We start from the raw sequence: 25793 nt of genomic DNA on the forward strand, positions 1-25793 counted from the left end.
TACACCTGTGGTGAGCACAGCAAAATGGAAAAGTGATTTGCTCTCAACAAATAAAATGGATGAAACGGACATACCTGATGTGCCTGAACATCTGAACATCATGTTATCTTTGCAGCCCCAGAGCCAGGTACAAACTAGATAAGCCACATATTTAAGAATAAATTAATCATTTATTTGAAGGAATGAAGCCCTTGAAATTAAATGAATAAAGAAAAGTAAATGGGACGCCTGGGTGGCTCAGTGGGTTAAGCCGCTGCCTTCGGCTCAGGTCATGATCCTAGGGTCCTGGGATCGAGTCCCGTATCGGGCTCCTTGCTCAGCAGGGAGCCTGCCTCTCTCTCCGCCTCTGCCTGCCTCTCTGCCTGCTTGTGTGCTTTCTCTCTCTCTCGTTCTGACAAATAAATAAATAAAATCTTTAAAAAAAAAAAAAAAGAAAAGTAATGCTTGCAAAATCTTAGAATTAGAGAGCCTCAGGCGTCCTGGTATTGATAATGGGTATAACAGTATTTTATACTCTGGCATTCACCGTCTTGCAGCAATAACAAGTGTGCTGTATTTATCAGTTGCCAACAGCTGCCAAAAGGCTAAAGTCATTAAAGGGGTGATTAAGAATACCCCTGAGATAAATTAGCAAGTCGAGGACCAAGTGTGACAAATCTAAATTTTTCATCAAAATAAAGTGTGTGGCAGGGAAGCAGAGTGGAATTCATATGGAGAAACTTTAATGTCTCTATGCCAACAATTACTCCACCTTATACAATACATAAACTATCATCCTAGTTATCACGAGAATCACAATAGAATATCAGCCATTAAAGCTAAAGAATTAAAATTTGCAAACAGGAAAGATCATAGGGTAAAAACAGTGATGTGAAAGCAGTGTGAAAATATAGCTCTTATGGAGTTGAGAAAGTTAAAACCATGAGGTGGTTGACAAATCATTGCTACAGGAGTGAGCAAATCTCTCAAAAACATGTCCTGCTTTAAGTATCTGCATTTATGCACTAAATCATTATATAGGCAAAAACTGAAGCTCATAATTGTTGGGGGAGAGACTAAAAAATTGAAAGTGAAAGAAGAAAACTTCAGGGGGAATTTGGTATATAAAGCATTTTTATAAATTAGTTTTTTAAAGTAAGCATTTTGATTGCAGTATTCTGAATATAGGGAAGGGTTGGAGAAGGGCTCTGTTTACTGCAACCAACTTGCTAAGGCAGAAAGTTGTTTTGATCTTGTTTTTAAAGTTATTAACACCTCTTACCCTGTGGTTTTAAATACTCTCAGGGAGTCAGCGTTAAATTATTATAGTTAATATTTCTTGAGCTGGGCATGGGCTCATCAGTTAAACTCTTAAGCCACATTTAACTCTCATGGTGTTAAATGTTAGTATAGTTTTTTTCCAGTTTAATAGTAAGTTATGTAAGTTCTTATTCATGAGATACATAAGCAAACTGTGAAGTGTGACAATGTGTGTCTAGAACGAATACTAAACTCTGGCAGTGCCTGCTACACTAATACTACATAAGACAGTATAAACATGCACAGAATTCTGGAAATTTTTGGAATAAAAAAAGTTATATCACCTAACACTTATTAAATGCTTATGTGCCAGACATGTGTTAAGTTTTTCAGGTATATTCTTAGTTGAACTTTACGTTTGCCCTATGAAGTTGCAGAAAAGGTCTATTACAAAAAGAGAGAGAGAGAGAGAGAGAGAGAGAAAAAATAGAGACAAAGGTAAAATAACTTGCCCAAGATCAATAACCAAGTAGCAAAATCAGGACTCAAACACCGCATTACCTGACCAGAGATTTACGCTTTCTGACAACTGAACGTTCTGCCTCCTCAAATTGAGACTCCACAGAAAGTGAAAGTCTTACTGATGGCAGACCAGTAGTATTACCTGTGTATCTCCTACTGTATCTTGTATTATTATACATTTAGTAGGTACTTAAAGATAGCTAACAAGTAACATGTCCAGCTTCAAGGAGAAATATGTTATGTAGAAGCCAATGGGAAACAGGAAATCTTTTGATGAATGACACGTATAATATCAAAGTAAAAAGAACTATTATAGTCTTATTTTAAAATAGAATGAACCCATGAATAAATACCCATTCAAAAGTTATCAGTGATGAATAAAAATGAAATATTTTCCTCTCAGCTAAATGTTTAATCAAATAAGAACACTGAAGGTGCATGTAACTTTTTTATTGAGGCACAACAAGGCATTATAACTTGCCTGAACTTGAGGCAGTCAGTTTAGTAAGCTGAACGTTAATACAGTTAAGGATTAAGTGCAAACAATATACATTCACAGCTTGACTAGCGAGGCTACATCACAATTTATAAAGTGCCAGATTAGTGCTAATTGTCATTTAGCTTGAAACTTTTCACCTTGGGGAGGAAAACAAAAAAAGTAAGGACCTCCTCCTTCCTCTAGAAATGAAACCATCTTCCTAAACCAATCAGTCACAAGGGCAAAGACTACTTCTCCTTTAACCCCACTAATTAGAACACCATCCTTTTACTGTCAATTCTGCACTGACTTTCAATCTTGATAAAGAAGGTAGCCTGAAAATGTAGAGTATTTCCAACTACTTCCATAAATTGCTCCCCTGTGCAAACGTAACCATATCTGGTCTCCCTGGAAGAGCTGCAGAATTGCATGATTGCTAGCAGTTTCATGGTCTGGAGCACCATCATTGGCATAGGCAGATACCAAGACCTCTTCATTCTTCATGAGGTTGACATACAGTGGCACATTCACTGCCAGCTTTAGCATGTGAAAAATGAAAACATAAGTGCCATTCACCGGGCAATTAAATCTACCAAGCTGAAGATCAAAAGTTTCTCCCAAGTTGTTCAGAAGAAGATCAAACACAATAGGTTGGTCTAGAGTTCCAGGGGCGAGATTAGAGGTTCTGGCTGCTGAGAAGGCAACTCGCATCTGCTGAGGCAGGGGATAGACGTGTACTGGCAGTATGGTGGCTGCTGGATTTGTCACGGGCACATCCACAGGGGTCATGCTACGGGAGTCTCCTTGTCCAGAGTCACCACTGTTAAAGGTTTCGTTGTCTCTTTCTGGGCTGCTCACCTGAGAAGAATCACTCCACCCTGCTGTTTTATTAGCAACAGTGAGTTTCTCATAATGAAGCAGTTAGCTTTGAACACAATATTTAACATTAGTCGGCTACTGAAACACAGATAAAGATACATTTTATATAGTAAATTCTAAAACAAAAGCAACAAAGTATAGCTACAGTATACTTCTCTAGATTTTTCTAACAATACGCTTGTACACTATTCTAAAGCCAAAACGGACATAAGATGATCTTATTTAGTAGCCTCATTTTTTTCAAGTCTTTTTTTTTTTTTAAGAAAATGAGCCTCCTGAAAATGTTAGCTACCTTACTAGTTAAGATTACCAAAGTCTAAAACCCAAGTTTGAGCATTCTTTTTACCTTTTTATGGAATTCTCACTCCATTCTTCTTTCCTCAAACCCACTCCCAAATATCTAATGTATGAGGACTCAAGGAAACTGAGATTACATAAAAGAACCAACTTTTAGAACAGCTGGCCAAAGATATTTTGTTATGGTACTAAGACCCACAATGAATGTTTGTTCCACATTTCCAAGTTAATGTGATATCGTGAAATTTTAATGCTTTAAGTGCCATACAAAAACACAGCTCAGATAGAAGGCCAAGGCAGTGTGAGTATTGACTACTTTCTTAAAAGGGTAAGATTCTGCTTTCTTGTGATAATTAATCTTCAGTAGTTCTTAATTTTCTCAGTTATACTGAATCTTTTAATAGCACCGTTACATTTTAAGAAATATAATATCCTGCTGTTGAAATTTCAAGTCATGGTATCTTTTTTTTTTTCTTAAGATTTTATTTATTTGACAGAGAGCACACGCACACAAGCTGGGGGGAGTGGGAGGCAGAGGGAAAAGCAGACTCCTCACTGCATAGGGAGCCTGATGCGGGACTCAATCCCAGGACCCCAGAATTTGACCTGAGCCGAAGGCAGATGCTTAACTGAGCCATTCAGGTGCCCAAGTCATGATGTCTTAATTTTGTTTATTCCTATCCTTCAATGTAGTGACATTAGAGTATCTAGAAGTTCCCATTACTACAAGAACCATTATCCTGAATCATCCCATGAAACTATCTGAAGTATGCATAGTGAATATGTACCAAAGGCTGAAATATACTACGGTGTCAGGCAAACTGAAAGGAGCACACACACAACTTTTAATTAAATGGACAACTGATTGCCACAGCCATTCCACTAGTCTAGAATCTCCCAAAGGTCTTTAGTACTGCACTTACACAAAATGAAAACTTTAAAAGATAAATGGTGAAACAATGCACTTTCGGGAGAAATTCACAGAAGATAAAGATCTAGAGGTATGTTTCGGGTAACCCAGTTAATTATCCTTACCTCTTGAATTTGTCCGAGGACCGCCAGATGTCCCTCCTCGCTTGTAACACTGCTGGAAATTATCCTGAAATGAACACATAATATTTAACCTTGGCACCAAAAATCAAAGATGATAATTAGTTATTTCCCAGTGTTACTGGCTGGTAAAACTATAAGATCAAAAGTCCCCTTAGCCTTTTATCTGGCCTTCCCCAGCAACCACAGTGGCTCAGTTGTTTTTAAACACCAAGAAAAACAAACAAAAGCAAGGGCCACAATGGCAATACTTGCTTCATCTGTTAATTCACCTGACCAACCAGGTATGCTAATATTTGCAAAAATGATAAGGCATCTAGGAAATACTATGTAAAAGATACAATGCTAAGTAATGAGGGAAATTCCAAAATATGGCATGGTCTTCTATCCCTTATCTCAAGATAAAAGGAAGTAACAAGGCAAGAACAGACTATTTCAATCTTGCCCTATTTATAAATCAAACTGTGAAGACAATTATGAACTATGTTAGGGTTTTGTTCAGTTTCAATACAGGAGTCAATAAGAATTATATTGTATGAATGTATTACTGCCTGAAAAATAATTTAATATCCTCACACACACAAAAAAAATGTTCAGGAGGCAACATTTCAAGCAGCCTCCCAAATATGGTGAAAGTCAGCCTCCATAAAATTCATGGAAAGAATATTTAATGGTATGATTAGATTAATACATGCAATAAAAAAATCAAACAAGAAGGTACACAATAAATAGTTAAGTCTCCTACTCCAAACTCCTCATCTTCCCCATAGCAACCACTATTACTGTCTTGTGTTTCCTCAGGAAGAAATTTATGTATAGATTTATTTATTTTTAATGTAAAGCTCTACACCTAACATGGGGCTTGAACTCACGATTCTGCGACAAAAAGTCATGCACACTCTACTGAGCCAGCCAGGTGCTCCAGGAAAGAATTCTACAATATTGGTGTTAAGAACAGCTCCAATGGGATTCCTGGGTGGCTCAGTCAGTTAAGCGTCTGCCTTCAGCTCAGGTCATGGTCCCTGAGTTCTAGGCTTGAGTCCCACACCAGGCTCCTTGCTCAGCAGGGAGACTGCTGCTCTCTCTGTCTGTTGCTCCCCCATTTGTGTGCGCGTGTGCTCTCTGACAAATAAATAAATTCTTTAAAAAAAAAAAAATCCTTTAGTCTCATTTGAAATAAAAAAAAAAAAAAAGAAAAGCTCCATTACTGAAGTCTGTATTAATCAACACATTCCCTTCACATACATGTTATTAGAACTAATATTTGCATGCTTGATATACATCTGGCATTGTGGTGCTAAGCATTTATATGTATTAATTCACTTAATCCTCACAACAGCTTAGAGTAAGATGAGTAACTCACAGATGAGTCTTCATCTAACAGGTGAAAACTAGAGAGCTCAGAAAGTTTATGCACCATACCCAAGGTCACACAACGAAGGAAGGAATGAAATCAGGGATCATACCCAAGTCATTTAGGTGATTTTTTTGTGTTCTTTGAAGTGTGTTCTTAACCCCCTTTCAATACTGCCTCCGTATAAACATCTACTTACCTCTAACTTTAAGCTCTTCAAATACTTTATATATTACAACAGAACTCAGTTTAGTACCAAATACATACTTAAAGGTTTGTAAAACTTCAAAACTAAAAATCCTGATGCAATACAGTCATATCACAATATGACCAATAACAGGGAGAGCCCAAGATCTCCCTTTATTATCAGTCTTTTATTATAGTTGTAAAGAAGATCTGCTGAGTTATTCCAATAAAAATAAACCAAAAAAATTAAACATATCAAAAAGGCCTTTCCTACACCTGGTACCTAGAAAAGTTAAATTGAAAGCAATACAATGAAGTAAAGCTCACAGGATCTGGAGTTAGGAAACTTGGATTCTCATCTCCTTTCTACCACCAGCTTATTGAGTGACCTTAGGCAAGTTACTTGTTTCTGAACCCCAGTCTCTCTTGTAAGGTGGAGGAGTAAATGAGTTAATACAAACAACGTGATAAAGTCCTTAAGACCTTCCAAGTTCTGTGTAACAGGCAATTGTCATTCATGCTCTATGGGCTACTGGAAAAGCTTCCAACTCAACTACTCTCCACAGTCCTGACAAGTAGTTCTAAAACAAAGAGCGCCTTATACAAAACAATCACCCGCTAAACATCAACAGCTGTACAACTATTCAACTACGACAACTATTCTTACCCTTTGGGAATAAGGTGTTCCAGGATATTCTCTAGCTTGGAACTGTAGCTGGCTATAATTTCCATTGGTAATTGAAGGTGGTCCTCTATAAGTATCAAAACCTAATAAATAAACAACTTAAATAAAATTATGGGCAAAATTATAATGAAGTTTAAAATAGTCTAATTCTATACTGCTTTAGAAGTTAAACTGATCCTATAATACCATAGATTTATTCCTTAAGCAAACTCTGACATTGCTTCCACAATAAAACACATATTTATAAAATATCACTGACTTTAAATAAGCCAACTGTAGAAATTTACTACTGCTTGAATACACGTGGGGTTCAGAAAGTGGGGTAGCTAAGGCCTGTCTAGAGCACTTCTGCTAATACCAAGCAGTGACAGAACACGTGGAACCACCTCTAAGACTTAGGAGATTATCACTATTATAGTCTCAAAGTTTATGTTTGAATCTACAGTATCCTCTGTTAGACAAACAACTAGATAGTGGGCATTGCCTAGTTATGACATATTTTGAACACTCAAGTCAATTAACAAAGGAAAGTACTTAAATATGAAAACCAAAATTCATCACTGGAAAAACAAGATGCTCAAATTTTCACTTCAGTAAGTCACAAGATCAATCTGCTTTTCATACAAAAAGTTCCTCTGTTGTACAGACAACAGGTATATTAGAAATACTGCATTTTGCAGGAATAGGGAATTCTCTACCATAATATGGAGGGCAACTAAAAAAGGAATAAGATAAAGTAAAAATAGTTAAATACATAAACAAAACAATTCAGTATAATGAAATTTTGTTCAGAGCATACCTTTATAACCACCAGGGGACCGATACGAATTGGTTAGTAATCTCCCACCACGAGTACATCCTCTAACAGATCCCCGGCTATTGACAAATGGTTGAGAGGGTCTGGGAAATACATTCGTCTGTGCTGGGTAAAAGGCAAGGCTACCATTGCTTACTTGAATAGTTCCATCAGGATAATTTGCTGCTTAAAGAAACAGTTTTAGAGTCCAAGAGTTAAATGGTAACAAAGATTTAATATTCTTTATACGTAAAAGTCATTGTATATCAAAACCTTCAATACAATTTTCTCCTTTAAAAAACTACAGTTACTATATATATATGTATGTTTACAGAGATCCTGGAAGCTATGCATATATATATACTTAGGTAACAGAGTATTATTCGGCCTTACAAGGGAAGGAAATTCTGACATGTGCTATAACATGGATGAACTTGAAGACACTATGCTGAGTCAAACAGGCCAGTCACAAAAGGACTAATACTGTATAACTGCACTTACTCTAGGTTAAGCACCTAGACCAATTCATAGAGTAGAATGGAGGTTTCCAGGGGGCTACAGGGAGAGGCGCTGGAGAGTTGGTGTTAAATGGGTAGAGTTTCAGTTGGGGAAGATGACAAAGCCTACAGAAACGTTGGTGTACAACACCAGCTGTACAACAATCTGGCTGTCACAGCGCTATACACTTAAAGGGTTAAAACGGTAAATTTTGTTATGTATATTCTATCACAATTCAAGAGAAAAAAGGCTAAATATTCCAGACCAAGGAGTAAAAGACAATGAATTTTAATTAATACTGTGACTGAGAAAGCACGTGACAAGTATGCCTTATGTAAATCATCTGCCCTATGTTTTCACCGAAGTACATATGAGAAGAGAACAAGATCATGGGCATCTAGGTCCAAGGATTTACATTTAGTACCTCTTGTTAGATTAACCAAGTACCCAGAATGCCCAATTCATTTGCTCAGGCTTAAGTTTTAGAAAACTCAAAAGGGGTCTGAAATACCAACACTAAAAATCTACAGGTGTTTATTAAATTAGGAAATAACTACAAAGTTGCCTATCCTTTCATGTATTAGACTAGCATGAAATAGCAAAACAGGTTTTCATCTCCAAGCAAACAGTGCAATAAGTACACTAAATTGTATCTTCACCTTGATCAATGCTTTATTTAAGAGGGGCAAAGGGAGGAAAGACCAAACAGCGGTCTGCACTAAAAGATTTAACAGGACGGTTTCAAAGCCTTCCTAAGAGCAGCTATATAGTGCCCTATGTACCTCTCCATCACTGTCCATGACAATCAAAGCAATCAGATTTAAAAATGCAAGCATACTTCAAAGTTAAATCAACCAACTAGGTGCTACCTCTACAAAAGTAAAAATTAAGAGGTGAACTTAACTAAATAGAAGAAAAAGCATTTAAGTGTTTCCCAACACTTGAACATGTGAAGAAATAATGCTTAACTAGTCAAGAAAGAACCCCTCAACTATCAGTACTGCGCTGCCTTCCATTCAATTAGCTGTCATCTAAGTCTTCAAAATATCCTATGCAAAGATCTTACCAGTCTCTTGAGAAAGGACAGTTTGTTCTACATGTATAGCTGGCAGTTGGCACTGGGGTGGTGTTTGTGTACTTGCTGTAGTAAAACTTTGATTGTAGCCAGATGAATAAGGGGATTCTTTTATTTCTTGTTCTTTCCGTGGAGGCAGAGGTGCATTAACATTAAATACCTTAAAAGACAAGGGTATGCCGAGTCATTTGCGAAGTTTCATTGAAAATTATTAAGGCTGACAGCTAACAAAACTGCAACCTTCAAAAACTTCTATTTGATGAGCAAAGGACTTGAACTGACATTTCTCCAAAGAGAAATGGTCCATAAGCACATGAAAAGATGCTTAACATCATTAGTCATTAGGGAAATACAAATCAAAACCACAATGAGATATCATGTCATACCCATTAAAATGGGTGTTACCAAAAACAAAACAAACAGAAAACCTAAGCATTGGCGAAGATGTGGTGTAAATAGAACTTCTTGTGTTACTGGCGGAAATGTAAAATGATGAAACCAACTGAGAAAAGAGAATCATGATTCCTCAAAAGTTAAGCATAGCAATACTGTGTGATCCAGAGATCACACTTCTGACATATACCCAAAAGAATTAAAAGCAGAGACTGAGGTTTTGTATGCTAAGATTTCAACATCTATAGTTTGGTTCTAATCTATAAAGTTTAGATATTTATTACACATAAGCACAAAATATTATTCATAACAGGCAAAAGGTGGAAACAATCCAAGTGTCCATCAATGGCTAAATGGATAATCAAAATGCAGTACAGGGGTGCTTGGGTGGCTCAGTCGGTTAAGCATCCAAATCTTTATCTCAGCTCAGGTCTTGATCTCAGGGTTGTAAGTTCAAGCCTCATACTGGGCTCTAGTGTGTGGAGCCTACTTAAAAAAAAAAAAAAAAGGCAGTATAACCATGAAAAAAGAATGAAATTCTGATCCATGATACAACACGTAAAACCTTGAGAACATTATGTTAAGTGAAACAAGTTAGACACAAAAAGGACAAATACTGTGATTCCATCTATATGAGTACTTAGAATAGGTGAAAGTCATAGAGGCAAAAAGTAGAAAAGGTTACCAGGAGCTAGAGAGAGTGGGGAATGAAGAGTTACAGCTTAATGAGTACAGTTTCTGTTTTGGATGATGGAAACATTTTGGAAATAGTGGAAGTGGCTGTATAACCCTGTGGCTGTACTGAATGTCACTGTATTATACAGTTAAAATGGTAAAACACTGAATTTTATGTCATGCATATGGCAAAGAAAACACTTCTATTTGGTTTCTAATAGATATAAACTCAAGTACAAAAATTAATCTTCCTTGGGGCACCTGGGTGGCTCAGTGGGTTAAAGCCTCTGCCTTCAGCTCCGGTCATGATCCCAGGGTCCTGGGATCAAGCCCCGCATCTGGCTCTCTGCTCAGCGGGGAGCATGCTTCCCTTCCTCTCTCTCTCTGCCTGCCTCTCTGCCTACTTGTGATCTTTGTCAAATAAACTTAAAAAAAAAAAAAAAAATCCAAAAATTAATCTTCCAAATAAAAAATTAATCTTCCACTGCTAGAGTATCTTATAATGCATACTGAGAATGAAAGCTACACAGGGCAAGATTATTTTCTCAAAAATTAAAAATGAATGAAAAAAATCTCCCATCTACTAAATTTCTACTATATGGCAGGCAATGACCTGTTCAGACTCTGGCCATTGTCTATAAAATAGCACTTCCATTACTCTCTAGTCCCCTTACCCTGCTCCATGTTTTCCTATAACACACAGCACTTGATAGTATTATATGTATGAATATTTTTCTCTCAAGCTCTCTACTATGAAATATAAGGTTCTTGAGCACAAAGATCTGTCTCGTTTTCATTGCTAAAACCCAATCCCAGTGATTAAGAACCGTGTCTGATTTCATTACTACCTGTTTGTTAAATGAATGAACAAATCAAGGAACAAATGAGAACCAATTCATACTGGATAGGATTCAAACAGGTACAGAAGACAGACTGGCATAAGCAAAAAAGGTACTGCGACAAGAACATACAAGGCAAGTACATGAAACTTGCCTGGAAGGTCATACCAGACTTCGAAAGTTACTAAGTGTCAAGCAAAGGACTTTTCAACTGCATTCTGTAATACATCACTGTTTGCTTTTAATTAGGAACAAGGAAAAAGTTAGTAAAACAAATGTGACAATACTGTACAGGGTGGACTGACAGGGTAAGACGGAAAACAAAAACAGAGATCCAAGGGCCCAAGGAGGAAGTGATAAGATCAGTGAATTCAGGTGTCTGAATTTTTCAATCTATCTCCCTGAATTGTACCTGCTTTCCATGGCCACTCCACTGGCTCCACCCCTCCACCCCTCAAAAGTACCCTAAGTGGGGCATTAAAGTATCATCAGATACTTATTGGCTAAGATTTTTTTTCCCCTAAAGAGCTGTTTTATACTATTCTGTTTCACAGAATAAACATATAAACACAGTTGTATTATTACCTTTAAAAAGGGTTTAAACAATTTGTAGAGGAATATGTAATTCTGAATACCAAATTGGAACAATTCTCTAAAAACCAGCAGAAGACCAAGATGAAATCAACATAAGTTTCAGGAATGACCGAACACCCAAGGATGTGTTCTATATTTCAGGTTTGATGCTATGGAACACCACTAGTGTGTTATTAGTAATGGTTAGTATTATTAAGCTGTTCACAGAAAATTATGTTTCTCGGGGCGCCTGGGTGGCGCGGTCAGTTAAAGCGTCCAACTCTTGGTTTCCACTCATGTCTGATCTCAGGCTCATGAGATCAAGCCCTGTGTCAGACTCCATGCTCAGTCTGCTTAGGTTTCTCCCTCTTCCCTCCACTTGTGTTCTCTCTCAAATGAATCTTAAAGAAAGAAAGAAAGAAAGAGAGGGGGAGGGAAAAAAATTATGTTTCTCAGCCACACAATTCATTTAATTAATATGGATCCTCAGCTTTGCCTACGACTCATTTTCTGAGAGGGAAAAATATTCTGATAAAACACCCATTAAAAATTCTCAAAGCTTTGGATTTAATACTCTTCCACTACAAATAATATTTGCATTGGACAAAAGTAAATTATCAACCCAAGTAAGAGTAATACAAAGGCCAAGTTCTTCACATACTGAGTACCCAGTAATGGATGTAAGAGAAACAATGCCTTTTTTAACAGGAATAATGAACTGCAGTCAACATTCACATTTCATACTCACTGTCTGCATGGCTTGAAAGGGCGCTGTGTTAATGGTTACTGAACTACTACTTGCTGGAGGTGACTGGAAGCCCTGTTCAGAGCCCTTTGACATGGGAGGATTTGGAGAAGCTAGTGAAGACGGTTGCTTGCTTGGGGGCACTGCTGCCTAGGGAGAAGAAATGCAGCATCAGCCAATCACCTGCCACATAACAAGCAGTTAACTTACACTAAACCCCAGACTGGCATAAGTCAGCAAGTTCTATAGGATGACATTTGGACACAGGAATGCAGAAGAATAGCTTTGCTTACAATTTCAAATCCCAACTGCTGAGGATGCACACTAGCATTTGCTTTCCACAGCTTGCTGACTAGGTGAATGAGTCTTACTATTAATCAGTCTAACAAATGAGGTGCTCAACTTTTTATGACTACTTAGTCCTTTCCAAACCCTAAAATGGTATTTTCCAACTAAGAATCGAATATTATTTCAAATCTATAGAAGAATTAAGAAAAATCTTAGGTTAGTTGCTTAGTCAGTGTTAATTTTTCTTGATTTTCAAGTCTTGTTCCTGGATCTCTAAGTCAGCTGCCTAAAAAAGAAAACCAAACCTGATCTAACTTAAATAATCCTTGCCTATAGTAATAAGCAAGTCCTTGATATAACAGATTACAAATCCACAGGCTTAAAAAGATTACCAAAAACCAATCCCAATCAGATTATGAAGCAGAGAGCTGTGACTCACTTGGTCACACTTTCCTCTTAACATGAGGAACCAAGTAATTTTAATTTAGACCAAGTCTGCACCATAAAACTTAATGTGTATCTGTATTTTCTTATATTCTATAATGAGCACATTCTCTTGTGTAATGGTTAACCAAAAATAGTAAAACCTAAGAGTTGCTAAATTAATCCAAAAAATCATGGTCTTGCTGTATCTACTTCAAGGTTTTGTTCAAACTTAGCAAAAACTATCACTTTAGAATTAAAAGCACAAACTTGATATAGATGTTGGGAGTGCTGACCACCCCCCTACCACAGTCAAATCTGCATAGAACTTTTGACTCCCCAAAAACTTAACTCTTAGTAGCCTACAGTGACAGGCAGCCTTACCAGTAACATAAAAAGTCTATTAATACTTATTTTGTAAGTTGTATGTATTATATACTGTGTTCTTACAATAAGGTAACCTAGAGAAAAATATCAAGAAAATCATAAGGCCCATCAATTGATGAATGGGTAAAGAAAATGTGTTATGTAGTTATGTGTACGTACACACACACACAATGAAATACTATTCAGCCATAAAAACGGAATGAAATCTTGCTATTTCCAACAACATGGATGTAGCTAGAGAGTGTAATGCCAAGCAAAATAAGTTGACCAGAGAAGACAAATGCCATGTGATTTCATTCACATGTGGAATTTAAGAAACAAAACAAATGGGCAAGGTTGGAGGAAAAAAAGAGCAATAAACCATAAACAGACTGTTAATCGTAGAGAACAAACTGATGGTCACCAGACGGGAGGGAGTGGGGAGATGGGTTGAGTGAGTGATGGGTATTTAGGAGGGCACTTACTGTGATAAGTACCAGGTGATTTAAGGAAGTGCTGAATTACTAAACTGTACACTGCATGTTAACTAATTGGAATTAAAAACTTTAAAAAAAGAAAATCATAAGGAAAATACATTTCTAATACTATACTGTATTCATTAAAAAAAACAAAAAACAAAACCACACACCATGTTATAAATGGACTTGCGCAGTCCAAACCCATGTTGTTGAAGGGTCAACTGTACTGTCAAAATGCTCTTGAGAAAATTACCCAAAAAGAGAATATAACTCTTTCCAACTGAGGCAGTGCTAACACTAACACTAGAAACTTACTGAGCCTTCAGTTACAGTAGATTTTTCCACTAAGGATTCCTTCAATATAAATACAGTGAGAAACTTGAACTTATCCTACCTAGAACTTTTCACCTTTTTTGACATCAGCAATTCAGACATATTTTTTTATCTGATAAGGCAATCACTATTAAGTCTATTTATATGGCAAAGTCACAACAATGTTACCTGTATAAGCTCCAAAACCACAATATCTACAGAAAGCAATACATGAGTAAAGTATAAATGTTAAATCATTCAACTGACTGTGCTTGCAATGCATAAGGTAAGCTGGTTTTGCTATTCTTTAAGACAGAAAAAGAAATTAAATAATTGGTCTCTTATTACCTCAGGAGTCTCTGAGGTCATAAATTCTGTTTCAGATCCCGAAGAAGCCTGATCGGTAGCAACCAAGCAAGCATTTGAGCTACAAGTAACTGAAGAAGCAGCAGCCTAGACACAGGAAAATATAGTAAGACATTATAAAACACATGTTTTGTTCACTTCTTACTTCTTGGGCCTTAGGCTTCCTGTTACTCTTACCAAGCACTCACTAGTGCCAAATACTATACCAAACACTTTATACATACTAACATACATCCTAACAATAACCCTGTGAGGTCGAAACAACTATCCCTATTTTATTGACAAAAAGGAAGAGGCAAAGAAAGGTTAGGTAATTTACCCAAGATCACACAAAAATTAACTGTTAGAGCTAAGAGTTAAACCCAAGAAATTAGCTAAATTGCCTTTCCAGGGCTGGTCACCAAAGCTACACAACTAATCCCATCCTCACTGGTCAAGATTCTTGGCCCTGGAAACCTGGGCCAGATTTTCCATCTGGTACTCAACAGCAGTTCATCAGAAACAGCTCAGCGTACATGCAACACTCCAGGCACAGCTCTGCCAGGGATCTTACTAACTATGCTTTCACTCAGTGCTCCCAATGTCTTAAAGAGATATGTAGAAGTACAAATAGAAAGGATACATAAATCACAGTGGCATCAAAATTCTAACAAAAAATTAAAGCTAATAATATTTATGAAACAAAAATTAAAGCTAATATTTATAAAACAAAAATTGAGAGCACAGCAGAACTAAGGTTTTGACAACTATCACCAATAAAAACCTGAAGTGAGGGGCGCCTGGTTGGCTCAGTGGGTTAAAGCCTCTGCCTTTGGCTAGGTCATGATCCCAGGGTCCTGGGATCGAGCCCCATATCGGGCTCTCTGCTCAGGAGGGAGCCTACTTCCTCCTTTCTCTCTGCCTTCCTCTCTGCCTACTTATGATCTCTGTCTGTCAAATAAATAAATAAAAATCTTAAAAAAAAAAAAAACTGAAGTGGCTAGAAAAGAATTCTGTGGCACAAAGATATTAGAACATAACACAGAGAGATCTATAAAAATCTAGCAATTGCATAGTCTGAAGTATCAATGAATCTACTCCTTTTATCTAAATGCTTTGAGATGTGACTCTCCGAAGCCCAAGTAACATAATGGGTACACTGGAAACTAATGAATGGCTATCAAATATCTGGAGCAGTTACGTATCAGTGACCTTCTAGAGGTGGTCACCAGAAAAGCCACTTCCTGGGAAGGAAATGGAGACCAACTTTAAAAAGGTCTTAAGAAAAATCATTTTTAAATCCTTTGGAACACTTTATATACCTAAATAGGAATAATTTAGATCTGACCAAAATATCAGAATTATTATGAGGCTATAGTGTTTCTAAAATTAGGTCTTTCTTCTGGCCCTCTCATTAAAGTAACAAGAATTGGGCCTGGCTGTTGTGGGGACATAACCCTCTCTTGCCCGAGAGAGTTGTTAAGGCAACTCAAGGCACTTGATACTTAAGCTGTTCAATTTTAGTTAAAAGATTTACTTAACAACAAAATAGAGACACATTCTTCACATCAGTATTATTCAGAAGTTATGGTAGTTCTTGCTTACAAATTATTGTTAAGCAGACCAGCTGAAGGTAGTTTTAGGTATTAGTGAGTAAACGTGAGCTGGAGACCAGTGGTTCCCAAAAAAATGGATGTGCAGATTCACCTAGGAAGCCTATTACCAATACAGATGACTAGATAACACCCCTGGAAATTCTGATCTGACAGGTCTAAGGTGATATCTCGAAACAGAAGTGATCAAGGGCTTCTGATGCAGCCACCCAGAGACCTGCCCCTGAGAACTGCTGAACAAGACCAGTGGCTTTTCAAAAAAATTTAACTTGTCAAATGAAAGCCTCGTGTAGAACCTAACAGCTAAAACAAGATAAAATGGAACATTTAAAGCAATCAGTGGGGTGAGGGACCCAACTCAACAAATGCATTTTTTTAAGATTTTATTTATTTATTTGACAGAGAGAGATCACAAGTAGGTAGATAGGCAGTCAGAGAGAGAGAGAAAGCAGGCTCCCCGCCAAGCAGAGAGCCCGATGCGGGACTCGATCCCAGGATCCTGAGATCATGACCTGAGCTGAAGTCAGAGGCTCAACCCACTTAGCCATCCAGGCGCCCCAACAAATGCATTTTGAAAGCTGAGCCACACCTTATCAAACTAAATATAAACCACTGTAAACAAATGGTATTTACTCAGAAGTTTTTGGACAGGAAGGCAACAACCGTTGAGCCATCTGGTCAAAATATTTAACCTGTCAGAGCTGTTACTGTTAAGAAAATTGCAATAAGGTTTTCAGACGGATCATGAGAAGTTTGTTTTGTTTTCTTTCTTTCTTTCTTTCTTTTTTTAAGTAATAAACAGAAAAGCAGCAAACCTCAAACTTACTAATGATGGAAATGCAATGTGGCATCAGGGATCTCAAAGATCTGGTCCCTCAGGTTAACTCGTATGTATGGAGGGAGGTGGGAGATTAGCTAACCATGGGTTAATCAAAATGAGTAACTTTCTTTAGACCCTTTACAAGCTGCTATACCAAGTGACTTAGGGAGCTCAACGGCAAAGAAAGATTCCCAAACAAAGAACCTCTATATTCTTCAGACTTGCTTTTTCCTTACTAGAATCAGCTAGCCTTTTCTTTTCTAACAGATATCTTCTTCCCCATGGTCGTTAGGTAACTTTTCGAGGACTAGTTGTACTTAATCTAAAAAACTAGATGACCCTAGAACATTATTTTCAATAATTTAGTAAAGTATATTAGAAATCAGTAAGTCTAGGGGCGCCTGGGTGGCTCAGTGGGTTAAAGCCTCTGCCTTCAGCTCAGGTCATGATCCCAGGGTGCTGGGATCGAGCCCCGCATCGGGCTCTCTGCTCAGCAGGGAGCCTGCTTCCCCTTCCCTCTCTGCCTGCCTCTCTGCCTACTTGTGATCTCTGTCTGTCGAATAAATAAATAAAAAATCTAAAAAAAAAAAAAAAGAAAGAAATCAGCAAGTCTAATCATTCTTACCCAACCAAGAGTTTCTTCCCTGAATAGCCAAAAAAGATTACTTTAGAGAAGTTACCTGTAACGGCTCTTGAAGAAAATCACTTTGACTGGATAGATTTTGTTCTGTAGATGCTGCGAAGAGTGAAATCAACAGTAAACAACTGAGAAGAAAAGTTTATGCAATCAACTGAGTGGAAACTAAAGTTATCACTTTACCAAAAAAGCACTGATGGAAGAACTAGATCCCAAATTCACCATGAATCTTCTACTAGAGCTTTAAAAAGTCAGAGGATCAGTGATAAACAGAATACTAGTTCCTTCTATAATATATAATGATGCTTTAAGGTTAGAGGGGCAAAAGCAGCATTCCAAGTCTCCCAAAAGAACTATTACTCTAAAAAATAACTAGTAATAGTAATCTGGAAGATAAAATCTGAGCTATCATGAATAGTAATCAATTACTTACAGTCAAGTTCCAAGTTTCAAAATAAGTCTTAGCTGAGTCATAGGTCTTTCCAGAATTTTTTCTCTTTGATCATGTATACTAATATAATTTTTAATTATACCGTTCTGGTTTAGTTTCTTCTTGTTAATGTCCATCACTTTTGTTAATTACTCTCTACTCTCCTTACTTCACCCATGAATTACTATACCAATCTTCTAGTTGGTGTCTGCTCCTCACTACAAACTGGACTATGGCTTTAATTACCTCATTCCTCCCCTGAGATAAATGAGTGTAGAGCAAGAAGTCTAAAGTTTGTACAACAGATCAGATTCAATTCTAAGCTGCATCATTAGTTATTGTGTTAATCAGTGTACCAAATGCGAGGTAATTTCACTCATAATAAGAACTGAAAAGTTTCCGCACTAGATTTACAGAGTGGAAAGGACTCTAGTCACTTCAAAAAAACATATATTGCAAAAACAACCATTGCACATCTCCATTCAAACATCTGGAGACTTTCCCTAAAATGCAAACAGAGGGACACCTGGGTTCCAGAGTCCTGGAATCAAGTCCCGCATCAGGCTCCTTGATCAGCAGGAAGCCTGCTTCCCCCTCTGCCTGCCTCTCCCCCCTGTTCATGTTCTCTCTCTCTTACAAATAAATACATCTTTAAAAAAAAAAAAAAAAGTATTCTAAAAAATAAATAAATAAAATGAAATGTAAACAGACCAGATGAGTATACTAATGTCTTAATGGTAATTTACCCTTACATAACTGATGACATATAGATACACTTAGAATAAATTAGCAAACAGACATAGTCTAACACTTATAAAATTATTTGTAAAAGAAAACAACTATTAAACCTATGCATGTTTATTCTGAGTATTAAGGATGAGTACATACCTACGGGGCTACCTGGAGTAGTTGAAGGCGGCTGTGACGATGGAATTGCACTTGAAGGTTTGTCAAAATCCAGAATAGATTCCTAAAGACAAGATTTTAAAGCATAACTAGAAACAATTATTCATTTAAAAGCTAATACCAAGGGGCGCCTGGGTGGCTCAGTGGGTTAAAGCCTCTGCCTTCAGCTCGGGTCATGATCCCAGGGTCTTGGGATCGAGCCCCGAATCGGGCTCTCTGCTTAGCTGGGAGCCTGCTTCCTCTTCTCTCTCTCTCTCTGCCTGCTTGTGACCTCTGTCTGCCAAATAAATTAAAAAAAAAAAAAAAAAGCTAATACCATTAAATTATTCATGATGTCATCCATAGCTATTAGCTATAAAGAATCTAGCTAGTAACTATCACAAAATGTTAATAACTTAGTCTTCATTAAGAGGAAAAAGAGAGTTAAAATCTAAAGTAACTGTCAAACCTTAAAATTATGTCAAGTAATTCCAAGGCTTACCTTGGGGCGGGGGGGACAAAAAAAACCCCACTTGACTGGAGTTCTTAAACATAAGCATTAATCCTATAACCTCACTTTTATTATGCCCAACCAATGAGGGTTTAATTATCTTATCTCAACCACTAAACTAGCTCATGCGGTTATTAAACCTTTCCTAATGAGAAACCATTCTCTTCTCCCATCTGCCTATCTTGGTTCTCCTAGAAATGTTTCCAACATTTTGAATACTTAAGCTACATTTGTAGTAATCACTTTAGTTTTTTCCTTTATCTTCACATAACCTAAGTAAGTAAGGAATTCCCTCATTTTACAAGTAGAGGGTTACAGGCTAAATACTTTGCCAGATTTTACAACTAGTAAATAGCAGAACTGAGATTAAACACAGGTCTACCTCCAGAATTCAGGATCTTTTTACTACACAAAAATATCTTATTTGGGGCGCCTGGGTGGCTCAGTTGGTTAAGTGACTGCCTTCAGCTCGGGTCATGATCCTGGAGTCCCAGGATCGAGTCCCGCATCGGGCTCCCAGCTCCACGGGGAGTCTGCTTCTCCCTCTGACCTTCTCCTCGCTCATGCTCTCTCTCACTGTCTCTCTCTTCTCTCAAATAAATAAATAAAATGTTTAAAAAAAAATATATACCTTATTTGTCTACTTCTTCCCTCAGTAATTACCATACTATCCTGAAATTCTGTAAGACTCAGTACAACACAATTTAGCACCTAACTACTGCCATAGCACTACCATCTTCTACAACTGGAATAACAACTTCTTGAAGGCGATAAATGTCTTAGGATTTTCTACACACAACAGCACCTATCAGATACTAAGCAGAGTAGGTCCTCACAGTCTGAGTGGAAATTACCAATGATCTACAGCAGAAATTATTTAAGCACTTATACTTTTTAAATGTTTAATTCATTACCCACAACAAACTTAGGAATAAGAACTCATTTTTCAAAAGACACTGAAACAGTGAAGTAGCCTTCCTGAACTGTGTAAGCTAGGAAGCAGCAGAGCCAGGATTCACCCATATTCTGAACACCAAAATCTATGCTCTTAACAATTTCATTGTAATGCTTGAGATCAGAAACTAGTAGCCCCAGGAATATCATTCAAGATTCATTTAAGAATGACTCATACTTGCATAAAGTTACAAGTTCCTTGAATCTGGGTCATCAGATCCTGCAGTTTTTCTTTCCTCAATACTGGATCCTTTGGAAGGGTCGAGGAAGAACCTACAGGCTGATGCATAGGCTTAGGCACCTACAAAATAAATCCGTAATGCGTAAGAGTGAAATTCACATCCAACATACTAATTCAGTAAACTCAGCTAGCTATCGCTGCATCTTAATGAAATCAAGACACATGGCAAAATCCATTTATCGGATTTATCTTAGATGAAGAATTTCCACATAAATGCATTTTCTAAATAATTTAACCCAACTTTAAACACTTTTTCCTCTTCAGAACACCTTTAATGGCAATATTTCTAAAACACCCTTTTTTTATTTTTCATTTATTTATTTATTTATTTATTTTTTAAGATTTTATTTAATTATTTGTCAGAGAGAGAGAGGGAGAGAGAGCAAGCACAGGCAGACAGAATGGCAGGCAGAGGCAGAGGGAGAAGCAGGCTCCCTGATGAGCAAGGAGCCCGATGTGGGACTCGATCCCAGGACGCTGGGATCATGACCTGAGCCCAAGGCAGCTGCTTAACCAACTGAGCCACCCAGGCATCCCATAAAACACCCTTTTTTTAAAGGGAAGACCGAAAATAACAGAACTTCCTTGCCAAAATTTTTTCATTGTAGATAATCAGCTTATGTCCTTTTAAGATGCCACTAAGACGACATATAAGTGATTCTTTCCCAGAGGAAAAAATTACTACCTTGTTAAATATACACCCCATTGTTAAACATCTGATTTCAGAAACATTAAGGTGTAAAAATATATACATATACATCCTAAAATTGAGGAAATATGCTATTACATTTTGTTACCAAGTAAGTATACTTTGGGGGGCTACTTATGTTTATAAAGAGGCTAGTCTTTACACTAAATCACTTACAATGCTGTATACCCTGAATTGGACCTAATGCTTGTATAGTTAACTTCTTACAGCTGCCAGTGTGCCTCCCCCTACCAGACCAACTCTTCACCTTCTAATTCACCAGGAAGTCACACAGCTAAGCCTGTCCAAATCGTCATAAGAGTTAAGAGACCCTAAGTGAAGAGATCCTCTTAGGAGGAAAGTACAAGCTTTAGTGATTCATTTCACATTATCTATCTAGTCTCTTAACTTGGAACTCTATTTTTCCCTTGACTGTACTTATTCATGTTCTAGACAGCTGAGATTGCAAGACAGAGAGACAGTATACTGTACAGAAAAGTGTCCTCTTAGTCACTGAAAGGCCCTGCAACTTCAATATAATGCCGTCTATACCATTAAAAGCAAATTAAATGAGTTTCAGCCTTTCCAACAAAGCACTGATTTTAAACATTATTCAATAAATAGCATAATATTCTGGTATGGTAAAGGCTCAGCACTGTAATACCTAATGGAATTTTAAATTAGGGTTTTTATTTTAATTTTTTTAAAGATTTTATTTATTTATTTGACAGAGAGAGAGAGAGATCACAAGTAGGTGGGGAGGCAGGCAGAGAGAGGGGGGAAGCAGGCTCCCCGCTGAGCACAGAGCCCAATGCAGGGCTCAATTCCAGGACCCTGAGATCATGACCTGAGCCAAAGGCAGAGGCTTAACCCTCTGAGCCACCCAGGTGCCCCTATATTAGGTTTTTTATAACAGCTTTACTAAAATACTAAATTGGTTTCTAAAATAAGTTTCTCAAAATAGTTATCATATCACAATTACTGTTGTGTGATATCTGGTTAATGAAACAAGACTATCAATCTTCTACAGGGTCAGAAAGAAATTAAAATTGATACTAGCATTTGAAGAAAAGAGGAAGAGAGGCAAGCAAAAGGAGACAACACTAAAATTCTCTTGCCATAAGGTAGGGACAATTTATTTATAAAATTCAATGCTTTGATTTCTCCACATAAATGTTTGTCCTAATGTTAGAGGACTAAAGATTTATCAGAAAGCCTCTGGGTAAAACAACATGGAAGTGCAGGGAACATTACGAGTAAGAGACCAGAGACGGAAAACACTGGGAAGATGAGAAGTTCATATTTCTTAGCAAGAAAGCTTGAAACAACTTTACATTTCAATAGGAGTAAAGACCTTGTAACTTAATAAACTAAATAGCAGTGCATCCAAGGATTATTCATTATAAGTCTTATCTTCCTGAAATGAATTATTTATCATTAATAGAATAAGGTCTTATATTTGAACTAAATCTCATACTCCAAAATCTAGTTACAGAATACTAAAATCTATAGTTTCCATCTCCAGAAAATTCTCATTTCAAAACAGAAACAAAACTAATTCAGATCCTACCCCACCTTCTGGAATATCTGCAACCACAAAACCACCAAAGAATACAGACTAATCTGAACGATTACAGATGAGTGAAAGAGAAACAAGAAAATACAGAAAAGTTTAACTTCTGTCAGAAGAAGTCATCTGTGTGCCAGGCGGAAGATAATGAGCGAAATATAGTTTAAAAAAAAAAAGCCCCTCATCCTAGGACATGTTTTTATTTTTCTGACTTGTTTGTATTATGATCTTGTCCAAACCATCCACTATTTTTATGTCATACCATGTCATTAAAATTATGGCATTAAACAGTATGTTCTAACTGTGGAAATTTCATCTCAGGTTAGGCTCAAAACACAAACTAGGTCTACTTCCAATTTTCTAGGGAAAACAATAAACTACGCATTAAAGAATTAAGTGAAATAATTTATATATTTAACATGGGTCTCATAGATTTTTTTTAAGAGGACTAAAAAAGTATTACAAGTTTTTATTTATGCCTACATTGACCAAAACAGACTGATAAGAACAAACTCACATCTTTGGGTTCTGTATTAAACTTCCTGGGCAGGAGCTGGTCATTTGGTATGAGGCTTGCTGAAGCTACCCCCCAGGACTTTGGAGAAATCTGTGATTGCGGTGTTAAGGGCTGTTTTTGACTCTCAACATTGTTTTCCCAGGATTTTGGAGTCTCTGGCTGCCTTGAATCCTGGTCTTCACAAACGGTAGTGGTCCATGACTTGGTGATGTCCTGGTCATTCTGCACAGAAGGTGTCCAAGACTTTGGAGGTTGCTTCTTTGGATCCTGTTCTTTCTGCAGCTGAACCGGCCAAGGCTTTGGTGTCTCCTGCTTCTTCTGTTCTTCTTGAATATATCCTGTTTTGGATTTAGGAGCTTCTTGCTTCCATTGGCTAGGAGCTGGCTTGGGTTTGGAGACATCCTGCTTCTTCTGCTCTTCCTGCAGAGTGGACCTGAGTTTTGGATCTTGTTTCCTCTGTTCTAAGGAAACTGCAGGCTTTGATACCTCCTGGTGCTTAACAGAAGGCTCCCAGGATTTGAAGGATTCCTGTTTCTTTTCCTGACCATCTGGTTCAGTAAGCATATCCCAACATTTGGGGAGATTTGGTTTTCTAGCATAATCTGCTTCCCAGGATTGCTCTTCATCTTGTTTGCTTGAATAATCTACTTCTGTCATGTAGCGTCTGTTAAGAAACTAGCAGAGAAAAAAACGTGCTTGAGTCACAAAATTTGTAAAAGACCTTGAGGGGAACACTGAATTCTGTTAGTATTCCTATGTCCATTGGTTTGAGTCACTATGCTAATGGGAAATTTCCGTCCCTATCATACTTGAAAAGACCATCCTACTTTTTTGTCCATTCCTTTTCTCTCAATTAACAGAAATACCACCTTCAGTACTTCAAAAGTAGCAATCTGTACCTGACTCACCTAAAACTAGTAAGAACTATACATCACAGTGCCAAGTTTGCTTGATTCAGGCTCTTTTACCAAGGTTGTTCTGCCTCTGCCAACCTTAGACCACTCTACCCACCTGACTCCCTAAAATGTTAAGGCAGAGGATAGTTCAATTATACACATTTACACTATTTAACCTTAAGTGTTACGTTTCCTGAATTACCAGCCTTTTATTTTTATTACATCTCAATTGTACTTTGACTCTGACTCTTCCATTCTTTTCAGCTTCCAAAAATTTTAATGTCACTTCAGAAAGAGAACAAATAGGGGCGCCTGGGTGGCTCAGTGGGTGAAAGCCTCTGCCTTCGGCTCAGGTCATGATCCCAGGGTCCTGGGATCGAGCCCCGCATCTGGCTCTCTGCTCAGCAGGGAGCCTGCTTCCTCCTCTCTCTCTCTCTCTGCTTGCCTCTCTGCCTACTTGTGATCTGTCTGTCAAATAAATAAATAAAAAATCTTAAAAAAAAAAAAAAAAGAGAACAAATATTCAATTACCAATGTGAGTAAATTCTGACAAATGCAAAATCCTACCCATCTTTAAATTCTAACACAAGGGCCAAGCACAGCAGCTAACACTTGAGCAGTTATTGTGCACCAGGCCAAATTCTAAGCAATTTAGAACTGAACTCCTTTAATCCTCACAGTAACATGAGACAGGCATTATTAGTATCCTCATTTTACATATGAGGACAACAGACACAGCTGGGCTTAACATCGTACCCAAAGTCACTAAGCTAAGTAAACTGCAAGCTGGTATTCAAGCTTAAGAAATCTAGTGTCAGAGCCTCAGCTCCTAAACACACTATACAAAAGTCTCAAAAACCAAAATCAGCAAATTACCTTTCAGAAACTTACCTCCTGGGGTTGTATCTCTGGCTGCGCAAGTTCCATAAGAGACTCTGGAAAGATAATACTCCCTTGAGTACTAAATAAACCACATGTTTTTAGGCTGATTACAACTATAGTCATTCAAGTGACATATTTCAGAAGAGTAAGAGGAAAAGGATAGTACAATGAAATATATTCACAGCAGGAGTAATCCCCACTCTTGCTTGTTGGTCAAAAGCATGTGGTCTGAAGCTAGCTGAAGCTAGTAACTCTCCTTAAAGGCCACTTTTCTAAAGTCAAGTTCCAGCTATAAACTGATTTTTGATTGAAAGTAAGACTATAAAAAAAAAAAAGAAAGAAAGAAAGAAAGAAAGAAAATAAGGCTATCCTTTCTTATGCACAAATACAACTCCTTTCAAGTTGAGACTATAGCTCAAAGCCATGGGGTAAAAATTAGTCATCTCAGCTTGAAATACAGGCCTTAAAAGGCCTCTTATAGGCCCTTAAAGGCCTCCTAAAAGCCAGTTTAAGGATAGAAGGTGGTAAGGGAATAGAGACACTAAAGCATCAGACTTAGTGTTAAGAACTAAGAGAAAATAAACATGAGAAATAACGTGAACCGTGCTAGTAGAGGCTACTGGAAACCTGCCCTGGACTACCTACACAGAAT

General features: G+C 37.4%; 1 protein-coding gene across 13 annotated transcripts in view; it reads right to left on the reverse strand.

The window, feature by feature from the left end:
• Positions 1 to 2196: 2196 nt before the first annotated feature.
• LOC111139754 (caprin family member 2) overlaps positions 2197 to 25793 on the reverse strand; it is a 48105-nt gene continuing 24508 nt past the window's right edge. For 5 of the 13 annotated variants that reach the window (XM_022492110.1, XM_022492118.1, XM_022492120.1 and 2 more), the window contains 12 exons: positions 25151 to 25194; positions 23364 to 24038; positions 20526 to 20648; positions 18886 to 18967; positions 17611 to 17666; positions 14501 to 14605; positions 12288 to 12434; positions 9051 to 9219; positions 7490 to 7672; positions 6673 to 6773; positions 4451 to 4514; positions 2197 to 3120 (listed from right to left, as the gene is read on the reverse strand). In XM_022492110.1, the coding sequence (XP_022347818.1) occupies positions 2552 to 3120; positions 4451 to 4514; positions 6673 to 6773; positions 7490 to 7672; positions 9051 to 9219; positions 12288 to 12434; positions 14501 to 14605; positions 17611 to 17666; positions 18886 to 18967; positions 20526 to 20648; positions 23364 to 24038; positions 25151 to 25194 (2318 nt within the window). In that variant the 3' untranslated portion in view covers positions 2197 to 2551. Of the gene's footprint in view, positions 3165 to 4450; positions 4515 to 6672; positions 6774 to 7489; positions 7673 to 9050; positions 9220 to 12287; positions 12435 to 14500; positions 14606 to 17610; positions 17667 to 18885; positions 18968 to 20525; positions 20649 to 23363; positions 24039 to 25150; positions 25195 to 25793 lie in introns of all 13 variants that reach the window. The other 8 variants (XM_022492112.1, XM_022492111.1, XM_022492117.1 and 5 more) reach the window with 8 other exon arrangements.

This window comes from Enhydra lutris, unplaced genomic scaffold, assembly GCF_002288905.1.
Source record: "Enhydra lutris kenyoni isolate GAN:26980312 unplaced genomic scaffold, ASM228890v2 scaffoldscaffold116, whole genome shotgun sequence".
Lineage (NCBI taxonomy): Eukaryota > Metazoa > Chordata > Mammalia > Carnivora > Mustelidae > Enhydra > Enhydra lutris.